At 39.9% G+C, this 16,513-nt stretch overlaps 1 protein-coding gene across 3 annotated transcripts in view; it reads right to left on the reverse strand.

Annotated features, from left to right (window-relative positions):
• Positions 1–16,513, reverse strand: part of LOC111160383 (protein phosphatase 2 regulatory subunit B'epsilon) — a 146,080-nt gene that overhangs the window by 20,667 nt on the left and 108,900 nt on the right. For all 3 annotated transcript variants that reach the window (XM_022523477.1, XM_022523469.1, XM_022523486.1), the window contains exons 6-8: positions 1,731–1,861; positions 1,549–1,608; positions 464–572 (exon numbers count right to left, since the gene is read on the reverse strand). In XM_022523477.1, coding sequence (XP_022379185.1) covers positions 464–572; positions 1,549–1,608; positions 1,731–1,861 — 300 coding nt within the window. The remainder of the gene's footprint in view (positions 1–463; positions 573–1,548; positions 1,609–1,730; positions 1,862–16,513) is intronic.

Here is a 16,513-nt window from a genome sequence, read left to right on the forward strand (position 1 = left end):
GTGAATTAGGCAAGTCCTCAAAGTTCTCAGGTAAAACAACTGAACAAATGCTCCTCCCACTTGAAAAATATTCCCATGGGGTGCCTGGGTGGCTCAGTGGGTTAAAGCCTCTGCCTTCGGCTCAGGTCATGATCTCAGGGTCCTGAGATTGAGCCCCGCATCAGGCTCTCTGCTCAGCAGGGAGCCTCCTTCCTCCTTCCTCTCTCTCTGCCTGCCTCTCTGCCTACTTGTGATCTCTGTCTGTCAAATAAATAAATAAAATCTTTAAAAAAAAAAAAAAAGAAAGAAAGAAAAATATTCCCATGAGTCTCCTATGCACAGAAAAACAGAGCACACATTTTAATTGTCCTTGGGAGGCATTTTATATGAGATTTTTTTAAACTAAGGAAATATCAATATCAACGAAACACTGAGTTTTGTAAACTTCTAATATTGCTTCCAAAGTAGTTGCATAAAATTCTACCTGGGCATGGAAGAGTGATAAGCTCCTGACAGTGTGTAAAGGGATCAACACTTTCACCAGAAACTGTTTGTGTTCTGCCTTAAGAGGTAAAGCAAAGCCATTGATAATACTAGGAAAAAGAAAAAGAAACATGAATTAGCAGCGTGATCACAACCAGCTGAACTGAGACAACCAGCTCCTGGAAGACCAGGTTAAATCTGAATCAGTTTTGGTTTGGTCCAAAACAACCCAAACCCCACCCGGCGACATTCAAGATTTCTGAGTTAAAAAATACATTTAAGTAGGAAGGAAATTTAAGAAAATTTGTTTATGATAATCTAGCACAGGCTCTTATGCTCTTAACACCTAGTTGGATGATTCCCAAAAGCTTTTGTAATCAGTAACTCTTTATTTTTCCTTCCCCCCAAAAATCACTGCCCTCCTCACTTTTGACCTTTCCAGGTGCAGACATCATTCCTGAAGTTTCTTCTCCAACCAAGAATACCACAGACATAGCAACCCCGCCTGGGGAAGTCACAGAAAAAACCATGTGACTCCACCTTCTTTTTCTCCTCACATTAGGAGAAGAAACTAAGTAATCACACTGTCCAGTCACATTAACCTCCCTTGTGTATAAAAACCTACACAGCAGCTGTCTCTTTCCAATTCATTCCACTTCTCCCAGCAGCAGCTGTTTAAGAACTACTCCTGGGTTCATGGCTCCAATGAAAATGGCAATCTTTCCAATTTATTTTAACTTGCTTTCAAAAGATATGGCAAAGGACAGGTAGCCTAGAAACTAATGAGAATAAGATGTTGTGGAGTAACGGGTTTGGGGGCAATTAGATGTATTTTCTCTGTAGCAATGAATGAACTGTTAGCTCTTTCAGTCATTCCAGTAGAATCAGCAATGAATAATTGTGGGACAAGGAGGAACAAGAAATCACGTCTTGTAGAGTCAGTCGGGAAACATGGGAAAGCACAGATTAAGAGTGCCCCATGTACATACAGCAAGAGATGTAGGTCAGCATTTCCCTGTGCCACTTGACTCTCATTCTCAAAACGCTATTCACCTGAGATTAGCAATTAGCTAAAAATGTGCTTACCTTCCTAATATTTCCAGCAGTTCAGCTACACCATTGAAGTGTTCTGTTTCATAAACAAACCTTTTTTAAACAAGAAAAGAAAGAATAAAGTCAGTACACGATGTTCAAATATTTGAAGTTTATTTAACACTTCTATAAAACCACTGATTTTGCTTCTCCTTCTCCCCCCAACCTCCACTTACCTTAGAAAAATATTGTTAATCTGTTTTCGGATAAATGCTCTAAGACCAAGAAATTTGCCATAAATTCTGTGTAAGACTGTTTTTAAGTAGTCCCGTTCCCGAGGGTCTTCACTGTCAAATAGCTCCAAAAGCTGTTGTAAATGAAAAGACAGTGTAGCTGTCAAAAGTGGGTTCAGGAAATGATTTAGGAATTCTGCCACTCATCATTTAAAACCCTCCCTCCTTTACTTCTTAAAAAATTTATTGAGTATCTATTAAGTGCCAGGCACCAGTAGCCAGTCTTTGGAAAACAGTGATTCATAAGTCAGGTAAGAGGCTTACATTCTAATAAAGAGACAGACACGGTAACAATAATCCTAACAACAATAATAAGAGAACACAAATACAGCTTTTAGTATGATCATCATGCAATTTTCTAAGCCACCTACTTGTAATAACCCTCCCTATAAGGTAGTTTTGGGCTGGTTGTTTAAGCAAGCTCCATTCCAATGTGGGGCTTGAACTCACAACCCCGAGACCAAGACCTGAGCTGAAATCAAGAGGGCAATGAACTGCCTGAGACTCCCAGGTGCCTCCCCTCCATGAGGTAGTTTTATCCCCATTTTACAGATGAGGAAATCAGAGTGCAGAAATGTTAGGCAATCTGCCCATGGTCTCACTAATGTATGGCAGTTGGGGGTTGAACGCAAGCAATCGAGGCCCTACAGTGTCATCTCAGCTGCTGCCCTGTTGTAACATAAACTACCCACTGAGCTTACGTTTCAAATACACAGTTAAGAGGAAGCCGTCAGCTCTACTTGAGCACACAGGTAAATGAAACAACTTAACCCAAAGCCAACATCCAAAAGTCCCCAAAAGTACCGAAAATGTTCTCTTTGTAGAGTTTGGTTCTTGTTACACAAGTGTGCTAACTTTGTAAAAACCGAGATGAACATTTACAATTTCTGTATGTATGCTATATATGAATAACATTTGTTAAGTTTCTACTCATTTTTTAAAAAAATTTTTATTTATTTATTTGACAGACAGAGATCACAAGTAGGCAGAGAGGCAGGCAATGAGGGAGAGGGAAGCAGGCTCCCTGCTGAGCAGAGAGCCGGATGTGGGGCTCGATCCCAGGACCCTGAGATCATGACCTGAGCTGAAGGCAGAGGCTTTAACCCACTGAGCCACCCAGGTGCCTGAGGTTTCTACTCATTTGTAAGCTAAAGTTCAAAACTGAATCCTGATATCAACCTGTCAACAAAAACACTCGTACATGAGTGTTCAGAGCAGCAGGATTCATAACAGCCCAAATCGGAAACAACCCTAACGTCCACCAACTCATGCATGGATAAGCAAAATGTGCTCCAATGGACTATTACTCAGCCATAAAAAGGAATGACTAGTGATCTATGCCACTGCATGGATGGACCTCTCAAACATCATGCTAAGTCAAAGAAGATGGACACAAAAAATTATTGTAGAATTCCATTTATGTGAAATATCTGGACTATGCCAATCCATACAGACAGCAGAAGGAAGAATGTCTGCTAAGGACCATGGTGTTTCTTTCAGGCACGATAAAAAATGTTCTGTAATTTACAGTAGTGATGGTTGTACAAGTTGGTGAATACACTAAAAACACTGAATTATAAACTTCAAAAGAGTGAATTTTATGGTATACGAATTATATCTCAATAAAGCTTTTTTTTTTTTTTTTTTTTTTTTTTTTAATAAAGTTTTTTTTTTTTTTTTTTTTTTTTTTTAATGACAGGTTCTGGGCAGGTTCTTCTCTAGCTGAAGAATGAACCTGGAGACTGGTTTGACATTTTACTGTGTTGCTCATATATTCATTATCATCACAATAAAGCATGACTCACTGTTTATACTTAAGTTGACTTTATAGTAAAAACATTTACTATAGTAAATGTAAAATATTTCAAGAACATATAGGCAGTCTACAAAGGAACACAGACTACCTTAATTACCAAAGAAACTATCAAGACCTCCACAAGCATGATTCAGGTAATTAAGAGAGTAGGAGAATAACTCAGTGGGCAGTAATCAAATAAATTATCTACTTTTGCTTGCTGCTTTTCTTTGAGCAGAAGACAAAATTATAGACAAAGAATGGCCCTTCATATAATGGCAGGAAGTACAAACTGAAGGAGAAGCTTTAAAATTGGTCAGTGAGACAGGTGCGATTTTTAGCTACACAATGTCATCCATCCATCCACCCATCCAAAAAATGAGTATCTCAAATAAATATGTGTGCCTATTGAGAGCCAGCCAGTGGGTAAGGTGTCAGGGATATAATGATGAGCAAGACAGACACAATCAGCTTTCACAGAGCCTAGTCTAAATGAGGAATATAAGTAAACAAAGAGTGTAAGTGGCTTAGGACGCTAAATACATAGCAGACAAATCTACTGTATTTGGAAGCATCAGAGTGATAGGGAGGGCTTCTGGAGGAAGTTACACCCAGGCTGACCTATGAAGAAGTTAGGAGGCTGAAGTGGAAGGAGAGTGCTCATGGCTGGTTCAACAACACATACCTTCACCAGCAGCCTATCAGATGAGAAGATCCTATTAAAATACCTGCCATCTCTCCGCCCATTCAGCCACACAATCAATCAGCCAATCAATCAATCTCTGCATATGCCAGGAACTGTCCTTGTTCCTGTGCGCACACACACCACTGAACAAACTTGGAGCCCATCGGGAAAGCAATGAGCAAGTCAACTATACATTTCCACAGGAAATAGTCTAAGAACAAAAGGTATGTGACAATTATAAGTAAAAAAAAAAAAAAGTCCCATGGGTTCAGTATCTCTTATCTACAACACACACAAAATGATGTAAGATCTCTAACCTAATCTTATTCCTTCTTGATGGAAATAATTCACATTTTAAGTTCTATTTTTTTAATCTGGTTTCTATTTTTAAGCGTTGTAAAAGGATGTAATGAGTAATCTGCAACCAACATAAATAAGAGAAAGTCTGAGGGAGTGTACTGTTAGCAAAACCTGAATCAACTACACTTGTGTATATACTGTTAATCTTAAGAGCTTAATGAAAATAAAGTAATTAAGCAAAAATTATTTAACTAATGTTTTCATTAAGCCCTCAAAACACACATACCCAAGCATCGAACTTAAGTCATTTACAAAGCCACAAATAAATAACTAAATATGTGTGTATACATATATATATAATATTGTATGAGAAAGAAAAATTACAGTATATAAATTACTTTTACGCTGCTCTACAGAACATATTTTTGATGATTTTATGGTGTAAAAGACAAAAGAAAAAGTACAATAATGCACAGGCCCAAAAACGGGGAATAGGATGGCTCTGATTTCCAAAACAAAGTGTGTCTGTGCTTAATCATATATACACTCCCCTCAAAAAAAGCAATGAGAAATACAATCCAGCAACTCTAAATGCCCAGCGGACTGTACTCCCTACAATATAGCAACAACTTGTCAGAGAAAAGAAGCTGGAGAGTTTCCAAGGTGATTACAGAGCAAAGACAGACCTGCCAACATGCTGACTCCTAGTTTACAAAACCACCCTTCCTGAATTTAACAAACAGGGATGAACCGTACAGTGATATAGCCAAAGAACTCTCCTTCGAGCATCATTAAAAAAATCTACAGTAAAATGAGAAGGGCAAAACAAAAAAGGCAGTTAGGGTCTTCCAATCAGACAGGGAAGAGAAACTTTCTCCCCCCGAGCCCTCTCTGAGATGAGAATAAAGGAATAAAAAAGGAAGAAACACACAGAGCAGAGAGGAGTAGAGAGCAGATGAGACAAATTTGCAAATTTTTCAAAGATGGAAAGGGGATGGCAAGGGGTAACTATCTTGGGTTTCCTCTTTCTCCACTCTGCTAAGTGTTTTTCCATTCTGCCAGCAGGGATGGAAGCCAAACAAGAAGCCAGCCAGTTCACACCAGAGAACCCTTAAAAGGCTTAAGAATTGAAGACGCCAGATATATTTGATGGCAAGGGTGTGGGGAGCGAAAAAGAGGCCTGGTTGAAAGTTTGTAGAAAGAGTAACAAGACCTCCCAGAGCCATGTCCCCAGCAGTGGACTGAAGATTTACAATCGAAGTCTGGAGAGCATAAACATGCAAGTCTCTAGTCTTCAAGACACTGTACACAGTAAAATGAAAAATTTATTGAAAATGAAAGGATTAAATAAAACTCTGCATGCTGAAGAATGAGACGTTTGCTGTCTCTTAGAATGAGACTAAGCCCCCAGAATTCTAGATGAAAGTAGGGGATAGGAAGGTCCTTTTTGAGGGACCTCAGCCTCAGCCTCTTGACAGTCTCAAGAGGAAACACCTATTGATACCTACTGATATTTGAGAGTGTCTTGATGAAAGAGCAAGGTCTCTGCACAGTGTTCTAAATGTCTCTCATCTGTGTGCACGCACACAGGCATGCGTGCGCAAACACACATGTTCCAACGAGGCTCTTAGATGGCCCTGAGAAGCCCCTTTGATGACTAACATGTGACTACGAAGCCAAGGATCATCAGACATCCTAACATAAAAGATGGAGACCAAAACAATCATGAAGAACTCAGAGGAAATAGCCACAATGCAAGTAAAAAACAAACCAAAAAACCACAAAAGAACTTATCCTCAGAAATAAACAAATCTGCTGGATCCCTGAAAAAAAACCAGAACTATTATAGACGAATATTCAGAAAATAAAAAAGAACTTCTGGAAATTCAGGATAAAAAGTTCAGAAGAACTGGAACATTAAAATGAGCAAATGCATCCTGAAAGTATAACCAAAAGAAGACCATTTTAAAGAAGAAGATAACTAGAGGATCAATCCAGAAGGTCCAACACGTTCCAAAAAGGCACAGAGAATAGGTACAGAGACACAGAAGCAAAGAAAATGAAATTATCTGACAAAGAATTCAATGCAATTAAAAGAAAAAAAAAGGACATGAGTTTCAATATATATAAGGGCCATTATGTTCTCTGTACAATTAATAAACAAAGACCTGCACCAAAACACAGAACTTTGAATTATCTGGACGCTGGGGACAAAGAGTAGATCTCAAAAGCTTAGGGAGACAATAGGACACTGTAAAGGATAAGGAGTTCAGCCGGTGCAGGCCTCCTCAATACCAACACCAGAAATAGAAGACAATCTAGAATTCCCTAAAACTTTTGAGGAAATATGGGTCCTAACCCATAACTCTATATCTGGCCAAAATGTCAATCAAGTATGTGGGTAGAATAAAGACATGTTTAGAGAACTAGGTCTTGAAAAATTTATATCCCATTCATACTTTCTTAGGAAGCATCTAGAGGATGTATCCTGCCAAAATGAAAGAAAGGGAGATGAGCCAGAAAAACACAGTACAGAAGAGTGGCAAAGGGAAGTCCCAGAACGACCACTGTGGCTACAGCCTAGGGGAAGCCACCAGTGCCGACTAGAGCAGGATGATGGGGCTCCAGCTTCAGGAAGGAGGCCTCCAGGGAAAACAATGGAACTGAGAGGCTGGCTGATGCGTGGGCCAGACTAAGAAGAGTTGTACGGTGCTCTCAGAAAAGAACTGAGCAGTGAACAAGTAACCCATACACAGGAAAGCAAGCATGTGAAAAATAAGGCACATTATTTATCCCAGAGGTTTTCGAAAAAGCTCTATAAGAAATGCAATCATAGTCTAAGATGTGTCTTGGCTGAGAACAACATGTACACAGTCCTAATTGTCATTGTAGCAACACTACAATTTCATTTCATCAGATTTTGTGACATAACTAACCACATTATTAAGATGTAGACATGGGAGATACAGAGGGAGACATATATTGATAAACAGTAGGACAAGTTTTTCAAAATCAAGAAACAGCAGTACAAGAATGCCTGTTAGAGATATGGAGATACATAGAAGCAAACAGCTAAAAGACTTGAATGTGGTTACTTCTAGGGAGTGAGACTCAGCTGGGGAAGGACTGAGGCAGCAGACTGTTATTTGTCTTAATAATCCATATAAATATACTTGAATTTTTTTAAACAGACATCACTAATTTAAAAAAATTAAAGATTTATTTATTTGAGAGAGAAAGGGAGAGAGCACGAGCAGGAGGGGCCGAGGGAGAGGGAAAGAGAACCTCGAGCAGAGTCCACACCGAGCAGAGTCCAACGTGGGGCTCAGTCTTACAACCCTGAGATCATGACCTGAGCTGAAACCAAGAGTCAGACGCTTCACCGACTGCGCCGACCCAGGTGCCCCAATTAAAACTCTTTTTAAAGATTAAGGGCAAAAGGCTTGAAACAAAAAGCCCAACTGCGCCCTACTATGATAAAGAAGCAACTACCATGCCCCATTCCATGTAAAAAAGATTTTAAAGAACATCAGAAATGCTTAAGTAAACAATCAGTGAAGTTGCGATTCTACATCTATTTGACATGTTTTCGTGTAAAGGCTGTTTTCATCCAAACTAAAATCAGGTCTCCATATTTCTGGCTTTGTTTTTAACTTTAGCTCTTCTACCACCTGAAAAATACCTTCTGAATACCTTTGCTCATGAGAAAACAGTCCGGAACCAAGCCGCAAGAGCCAACAGCAACCTGACTCCAACAGATGAAAACAACTCAAGAGGACCAACACATCAAATGAGCTGATCTACGGGCACCACGGAGAAACACAGTATGGACAAAAGATCCAAAGGTTACACATTACAAGCTTCTAGCAATTCTGACTTCAAGACTCCTCTGGAAACTCGGTATAAAAATTTCAAAGGTGTAAGTCCTTTAAATATGAACAAATCTGCCAAGTTGCAATGCTTTTATTTTCTTCCTAATTTCAGGCATTCTTCCCACAAACTAGAGAAGTCCATTCTTTTCTCCCGCAAGCTTTCATTTAGACTGATTCAACAAAAGCTGGCGATTTAAAATTTTAAGACAATCAATTTGGTCAGCATTTCAAGAAAGAGTGGTTATTCTACATAATGATGCACTTAGTGGCATGCAGGCAGGGACTAGCTACATAATTTGTGGGGCCCAAAGCAAAATGAAAATGCAGTGCTCCTGGTGCAAAAACCACAAAGAGTTCAAAACAGCAACAGCAAAGCATGAAACCAATAACAGGGCCCCGCTCGGCATAGGGCCCCAAGTCACGGCCCAAGCCGCACACCGCAGAGCTGGCTCTGGACACAGGAGCCACAACGCTGAAGCCCTTCTCCAAGGTTGCTACACTATAGGATGGACTGGATGGGGCGAGGTGAAGAGGAACCTTCTTAATTGGTAATGGCTATCTGATAAAATTCCTGATCAACTAAGTTCTCTTAAGTTTTATTTGCTATAGAGACTCTGAGAGAGAAATGCAAACATTTTGACATACTCAAGGAACTTATTTGGAAAATAGCTCTTTGTATTAGAGCTGAGATTCAAGACCTCGTGGAATTTATTTCAGTTTAGAACTTAAAATTTTTTAACCGGTTGGTTTGTGTCATGTCCAATGTATCTTGAGTATTTATTTATTTATTGTCTTGAGTTTTTAAAGCACAATAATAAAAGGTGACTTTTAAGGACAGGGTAAACTATTTGCATAATTTGCATGATAATTATGGCACCTTTCAGCTAAATATAACTGCAAATGTGAAATACAAATGCTAAATCGCAATCTCCAGCAGTACATATGTTTATGGGGACACTTGAATAGTATGTCTCTTAGCAACCACTGACTGCTTTTCAGATTTGCAGAGTGGTTGAAAGCAGTCTTTAGAAATATGCTACTAAACTCTTGCCACAATAAGACACCCAGTGAAATAATTCAACGTTTGGCAACCCATCTTTGGCGGGGGGGGGGGGGGGGGGGGGGGGGGGGGGGGGGGAGAAAAAAAAAAAACCATTTTCCCAACTGTCCTAACACAGATGAAATTATCTTTATTGGGAACAGACACGTTCCATAAGCCTAAACCAGGCTGCACGCTTTATAGCATAAAGGCAGTTACTATGTCTAAAATCAACATTACCATAGACAGGAGTGCACTATGTAATCAATTGACTATCCTTGATAATCTGACAGCTTTCTTGTGTAAAGACTTAGATTAAGTACATAAGAAATGCTAAAGGTTAAACAACTTAGTCAGTCATACCATTCTTAAATTAAAAAAACAGCAAACTCTTCAAAGGTACATACAAGTCACAGAGAGTTTTGTCTGGCCCATACAAAAATCTAGATTTCCAGGTTCTCTTGACCTCTCTAGGTCATTACCGTTTCGGTCACTCCCTGTCACACCTAGAATACTCCATTTACCTATCACTTGTCTGGACTCTGTAAAGATCTGAATGTGTTATCCCTGTTTTTCACCTGTTAAAGGTATATGATCCTGGCACTAATAAACATTTACTTCTTCTTTTTTTTTTTTTTTTTTTTAAGATTTTATTTATTCACTTGACAGACAGAGATCACAAGTAGGCAGAGAGGCAGGCAGAGAGAGAAGGGGAAGCAGGCTCCCCGCCGAGCAGAGAGCCCGATGCGGGGCTCGATCCCAGCACCCTGGGATCACGACCTGAGCCGAAGGCAGAGGCCCCAACCCACTGAGCCACCCAGGCGCCCCTAAACATTTACTTCTAACACTGGAAGAAATCAATGGTGAAATGAACCCAAGGACGGGAGAGACCACATTTAACATCTGGAAAAAAAAAAATCTCAATAACCAGAGAGGAGCCATATAAATAGAGTCCAAAGGGTTTCTTTGATTTTTAGAATGGTTTAAGTTGAATTTCAAAGAATTCATAACATGCTAGTTAAGATGCTGATAGACCAACACCATATGACTTCACAGCCTGAGGCTATTCTAGAAGGTATTACAAAAGAAGATTCTTTTTTTTTTTTTTAAGATTTTATTTATTTATTTGACATCTGACAGACAGAGATCTCAAGTAGGCAGAGAGGCAGGCAGAGAGAGAGGTGGGGAAGCAGGCTCCCCATTGAGTGGAGAGCCCAATGCGGGGCTCTATCCCAGGACCCTGGGATCACGACCTGAGCCGAAGGCAGAGGCTTTAACCCACTGAGCCACCCAGGCGCCCCCAAAAGAAGAGTCTCAAAACAAGAACTGATCCTAATCGAAATAGTAGTTATAGCAGTAACATAACATTTACTGACCAATGACTCCTGTCAGGAATTATTCCAAGTGCTATGTCTGTATTCGCTTATTAAATCTCCACAACAACCTGAGCATTGTATTGTGGATATTTTGCATCTATTTTCCAGATGAGGAAACTGAGGTAAGGCAGTCACAGAACCTGCCCAAGGCCATGCACTACAAAAATGCCAGAGTCTGAATTCAAACCAGCATATATACACTTAACCACCAAACTATACAGCTTCCTGATGAGGACAAAAATTAAGTGTTAAAAAGGACTCTTGAGGCAATACTAGCAGCTTTCCATTGAACTTCAGATTTTATTTCATTTTATATTTTTTATTTATTTGTCAGAGAGATGGAGAACACAAGTAGGCAGGGCAGCAGGCAGAGGGAGAGGGAGAAGCAAGCTCTCCACCGAGCAGGGAGCCCGATGTGGGGCTCGATCCCAGGACCTTGGGATGATGACCTGAGCCGAAGGAAGACGCTTAACTGACTGAGCCACCCAGGCACCCCAGAACTTCAGATTTCAAAAGGGCATATACATATATAAGTGATGAAAGGAAGGAAACACAACAAATGTGAAGTACAAATGAATGGGGCAGTCTTACAGAAACAGTCTTAGGAAGCCTAATGCATAGAATCAGCTGAGGCTTATGAGAAATGTCAGGCAACAAAATAAGAATGTACTTGTAATCTAGATATTTTTACTACTCTTACTGATGATAACATACATGTTCATTATTTTTTAAATGTTAAAAAATAGAAAAATACAAAAATTAGAAAGTGGTGATCATCACATATAATCACATTCTACCAGATGATTAACAACAATTTGGTGTACTGCCTTCCAAAATTTTTAGTGCATATACAAACACTCCTTTTCCCTAAAATAAGACTCAGATTCAAAAAATTCATACTGTTCCAGAACGTGCATGTTTCACTTAAAAATAGATCATGTGTAGCTCTCATTCTCTTTACAATCTGAATATTCCATTATATGAATGTCCATGGTTTATTCAACTAACCCCTACTGAGGAACTCTTAAATTGTTTCCAATATTTCTAATAATTATTAACAATGACACATTCAATATCCTTGTACGTATATCTTTGTTACCCATCTGACTACTTAAGGAATTGCTCAGTGGATAAAATTTAAGTTGACAGAATTTAAATTGACAGAATACTATCAGTTTTCCTCTTCAGAGGGGTATACCAAGTTAATATAAATATATATGCACAACACACATCCCTATTTATCTATGTATAGGTACATTTTTGTGGGTTTTTGGCATACTAAGAAGGGTCTTTTCCACCCAAGCCTCTGCTATGTTCCAGTCTCCCACTGTATCCACGCCACACTGGTTTGTCATTGTGGTGGTTTTTCTTTTTTTAAGATTTTATTTGTTCATTTGTTTGTTTGTTTATAGCACACGAGTGAGGGGAGAGGCAGAGGGAGAAGAGGGGCAGAGAGAGAATCTCAAGCAGGCTCTGTGCTAAGGGCAGGGCTCACTCTCACAACCCTGAAATCAGAACCTGAGCCAAAATCAAGAGTTGGATGCTTAACCGACGGAGCCATCCAGGAGCCCCTATGCCATACTGTTTTCATTCATGTACCTTTATAGTTATATATATTAAACATTTGTATGTTTTAATATCTAATAGGCAAGGGATCATAATACTTTTCTTTTTCAAAAATCTTTTATTTCATGAATTGTTGAAATTTTCAAATAAAAAATCTACTGAACTACTGAAAATTTTTTAAAGATTTTATTTTTTATTTGAGAAGGAGAGAGAGAGAGAACATGAATGGGGGGAGGGAGAGGGAGAAGCAGACTCTCCTGTTAAGCAGGGAATCTGACATGGGATGCAATCCCAGGACTCTGGGATCATGACCTGAGCTAAAGGCAGATGCTTAACTGACTGAGTGGCCCAGGTGCCCCCAAACTACTGAAATTTTAGTTAGAACTGCACCAAATGTATAAATTAACTTGAGATTCTATGGATATCCTCATGATGGCAAATTTCCCATCTAGGAGTATGTTAATTATTCAAGGCTTCTTTGCAAAATTTTCCTTTAAGTTTCACATAAACTTTTACATTTCATTTCAAAAGGTGGAGGTTTTAAAATTAATACTGGAATCAAGAAAAATAAGACATTCTGCTAATGTGGGTAGATAATACAGTATGAGGAGTATATAAAAAAAGGAATTAGTATTTAATGAGCAACTATTATAAACCATGCATGGTACGAGCAGATGTTTTTACAAGTCAGACCATTTTATCTCACAACAAGTCTACTTGTTAAAAGAGAGGTCACCATTATAGCCATTCTACAGAAGAAAACACTGATGCTCAGAAAAGTCAAAAATCTGCCCAAGTTTTCAAGTATTTGTTTACAAGTGAAGGGAGGGAGTCTGTCTTTGTATGTATAGTGCCAACTCAATTAAGCAGATTTAACAACTGTCAGTTTGGGGGCACATCCTATTTTCCTGTCACCTAATGATACAAATGAGGAGACTCGAGCTTGGACAGAGAGTGCAGTAACTGGCTGAAAGTCACACTGCCAAGTAGGTGGGAAAGCCAGGGTTTTAAGGCAATTCTGTCTTACCCCACAGCACATATTCTTAGCTCCTGTAATATATACTACTTAAAGTACACAGAGGAGTCAGGATGCAAATCCACAGCTTGTTAACTTTCCTTCCACTACATTATGTTGAAATAGCTCAATTCTTATTTTGCTTTTGTCTTTATTGATGGGAAAAATGAGAGTCAGAATGGACTGTAAAGAATACAGCTAGCTGCTATAGAAAATAAGGTTTAAATCTCATGGCTAGAATAAATTATGTCTAACTAAATAAAAAAGTTTTAAGTTGAGATCACCAAAATTCCTTTTGAGAATCCCCAGAAAATAAAAAATCTGTTCAAAGGAGAACGCAATCAATGTCATCCCGACATGCAAGAGGGGAAGGTGTGAGTGTTCTCATGTCGTAAGAAAACCAGGCTTAGGTACAAACACACCGGGACTGGGTAGCACAATGGGGGGCTGTGGGGAGAGAAACAAGCAGGGGAAGCAGGGGTGTAAATAACGAATAAGCTGGCTATAGGATACATGAAGGAAGGAGCTGAAGCTCAGAGACAGGTAAGGCATGGTGGCAGGAGGGAAAGGCAGGGGGGAGGGGTGGGATGGAATTGCAGCAACAATGCCTTAAGTTCCAAAAGGCCAACCAGGTCCCAGGTTGGAAACAAATCTCCCAGAAAAGGAGCTCAGGAAAATTACACAGGGGATTGAGACCCCACTCCTAGAGGGGGCTGGGATTCCAGGTAAGTCATCAGTAGACTAAAGGGTAGGAAAAGGGGCAACAAACCAATGTAACAGGTTACCAACATGAATGAACAGGGTATTCTGGAAAATGGCAGCTAATAGGCACCCAGGGTTTACCCCAACATGATAGGTAATGCTCTGTTAGTCATATGATTACATTCAAGTACCACCCAGTGGAGTTACTGATTTTGCCAATACTCTGCCTATCCCTTTCCTGACAAATTCAGGAACTTCTGGGACCCCTGGGGTGAAGGCTGAGTTCATCAACAGACCCAGCCGAGGGAAGGTAAAGGAGGCAAAGGTTGTAAAAAATGAGGCAAAGGCTATAGAAGGACTCACTATATACTTGATTTCTTGTCTCTGGCAAAACTCAGAGACAGATGATCAATCACATGGGTTGTAAGTACTTGGGACAAAATTACCAATAAATAACAGTAGCCCCCAGGAGTTCACGAATGTCCCAAGGCAGATGAAAGGCCTTCCTTTTTATGAGAAAGTCTCAAGGCCCATAGATAAGGGGATGCTGTAAAGACACAGTGTTGGCTTCTACCAGAGCGTCTGACAGTCTCTACACTCTCCTAATGAACAACAACAAAAATTTTTAAGCATTTTTTAAAAAAAGATTTATGTATTTATTTTAGGGGCAGGGAGCAAAGGGAGAGGAAGAGAGAGTCCCAAGCAGACTCTGCGCTGAGCAGAGAGCCTGACGCAGGGCTCGAGCTCCCAACCTGAGCCGAAATCAAGACTCGGATGCTCAGCTGACTGCACCCCCCAGGTGCCCTGAACAGAATTTTAAAATGTAAGAAGAATGATGCTATTCTACAGTAAATTTCTAACAGGTCTAAGGATGGAATCCAAAGACTGCTGATTAATGAACCTCTGCTAAAATAGAGGAAAGTTGCTGAAGACATGCTGAAGGCCTCTGTCACCAGTGCTGGCTATTCTAACAATTTTAAGACAAAACCAACAGCTACTAGCACAGTTAAGAAAGTCAAAGATGTGATAAAGATGGAAGGCACCACAAATACAGTGGAAGACAGACTCAAGATCGAGAAAGATTTCAAAAGGCTTCGAAGAAATGATATTCTGCAGGAATCTATGTCAAAGCCTACACTTTAAAAAAGAGAAACTGTACAATGAACAGAGAAAACAAGGGAAAACATAACTTTACAACACCATGCATAAAGCAAATTAGAAATCAGTTCAAGGGGCGCCTGGGTGGCTCAGTGGGTTAGGCCTCTGCTTTTGGCTCAGGTCATGGTCTCAGGGTCCTGGGATAGAGCCCTACATCAGGCTCTCCGCTCAACGGGGAGCCTGCTTCCCCACTTCTCTCTCTGCCTGCCTCTCTGCCTGCTTATGATCTCTGTCTGTCAAATAAAATAAATAAAAGCTTTAAAAAAAAAAAAGAAAGAAAGAAATCAGTTCAAGACCACAAGCTTATAAGTTAACAGTACCATGGAGCAGCAAGAATAGCTAATGGGACTTGCCCTTTAAGAGACCCACACAAGGGAATGTAGAACACAACTCTAAGCTGTGGGGGACCGGCCAGGCTCAGGGTGCTATGTTCAGACATAGATATCACTTTTAAAGACAAATGGACACATGCTGAAGACTTCCAAAACAGACAAACGAGACAGGGCTGACAGAAGTAAGGACGCAGTCTAGAGCAGAGAATGCAAACTGACAGCTGCTAAGCTAGATCCAGAAGGCAGATGGGTTTAGTTCACCAGAACATTTCACATAAAAATCTGGATTTGTTTCTCTTGGAGGGGTGGGGGGAGGTTGTCTAACTGAAAGAAGAGGGGCAGCCAAAGCTCCCTTTCATAGAAACCTGTCTACCTCCTATTGTCTGACACCTGGTCACCAACTTGTTAGAAATGAGGCTACAAGCATTTGAGCTGCTACTCTACTCCTGTTCCTAGGAAAAAGCCAAGAGGTAAACATAAGTGCTGTGTTCTAAGACCTGAAACGTTATGTCCAAGCTAGTGAACCCTAAAGGACTAGTCTGGGAAAATAAGGCCAAAGGGTACAAGGTATAGGGAGGTTAAACATAAAGAACTTTCTAATAAAAAAAAAAAAAAAAAACAACAACAACAAAAACAGAACAATCTGCCCAGATACGTGGTCTTTCCTCACTAAAAAAGAGTAAATGGGAGTCACCCCTTCTCAGGGTCTCAAAGGGACTAACTCATTGGGTGAAGAACTAGAACAGACAACCCAGAACACCCCTTTTCAAGTCTGGGTTTCTCTGATGTTTTAAGCTTATAAGCTTTATTATCACCAGTACCCATCAACCACCAAGAACACAGTGAGCTGGGCTGGGCCTAGCATGCTTTTCACATTAAAAAAAGC

The sequence above is a fragment of the Enhydra lutris genome, unplaced genomic scaffold, assembly GCF_002288905.1.
Source record: "Enhydra lutris kenyoni isolate GAN:26980312 unplaced genomic scaffold, ASM228890v2 scaffoldscaffold4, whole genome shotgun sequence".
NCBI lineage: Eukaryota > Metazoa > Chordata > Mammalia > Carnivora > Mustelidae > Enhydra > Enhydra lutris.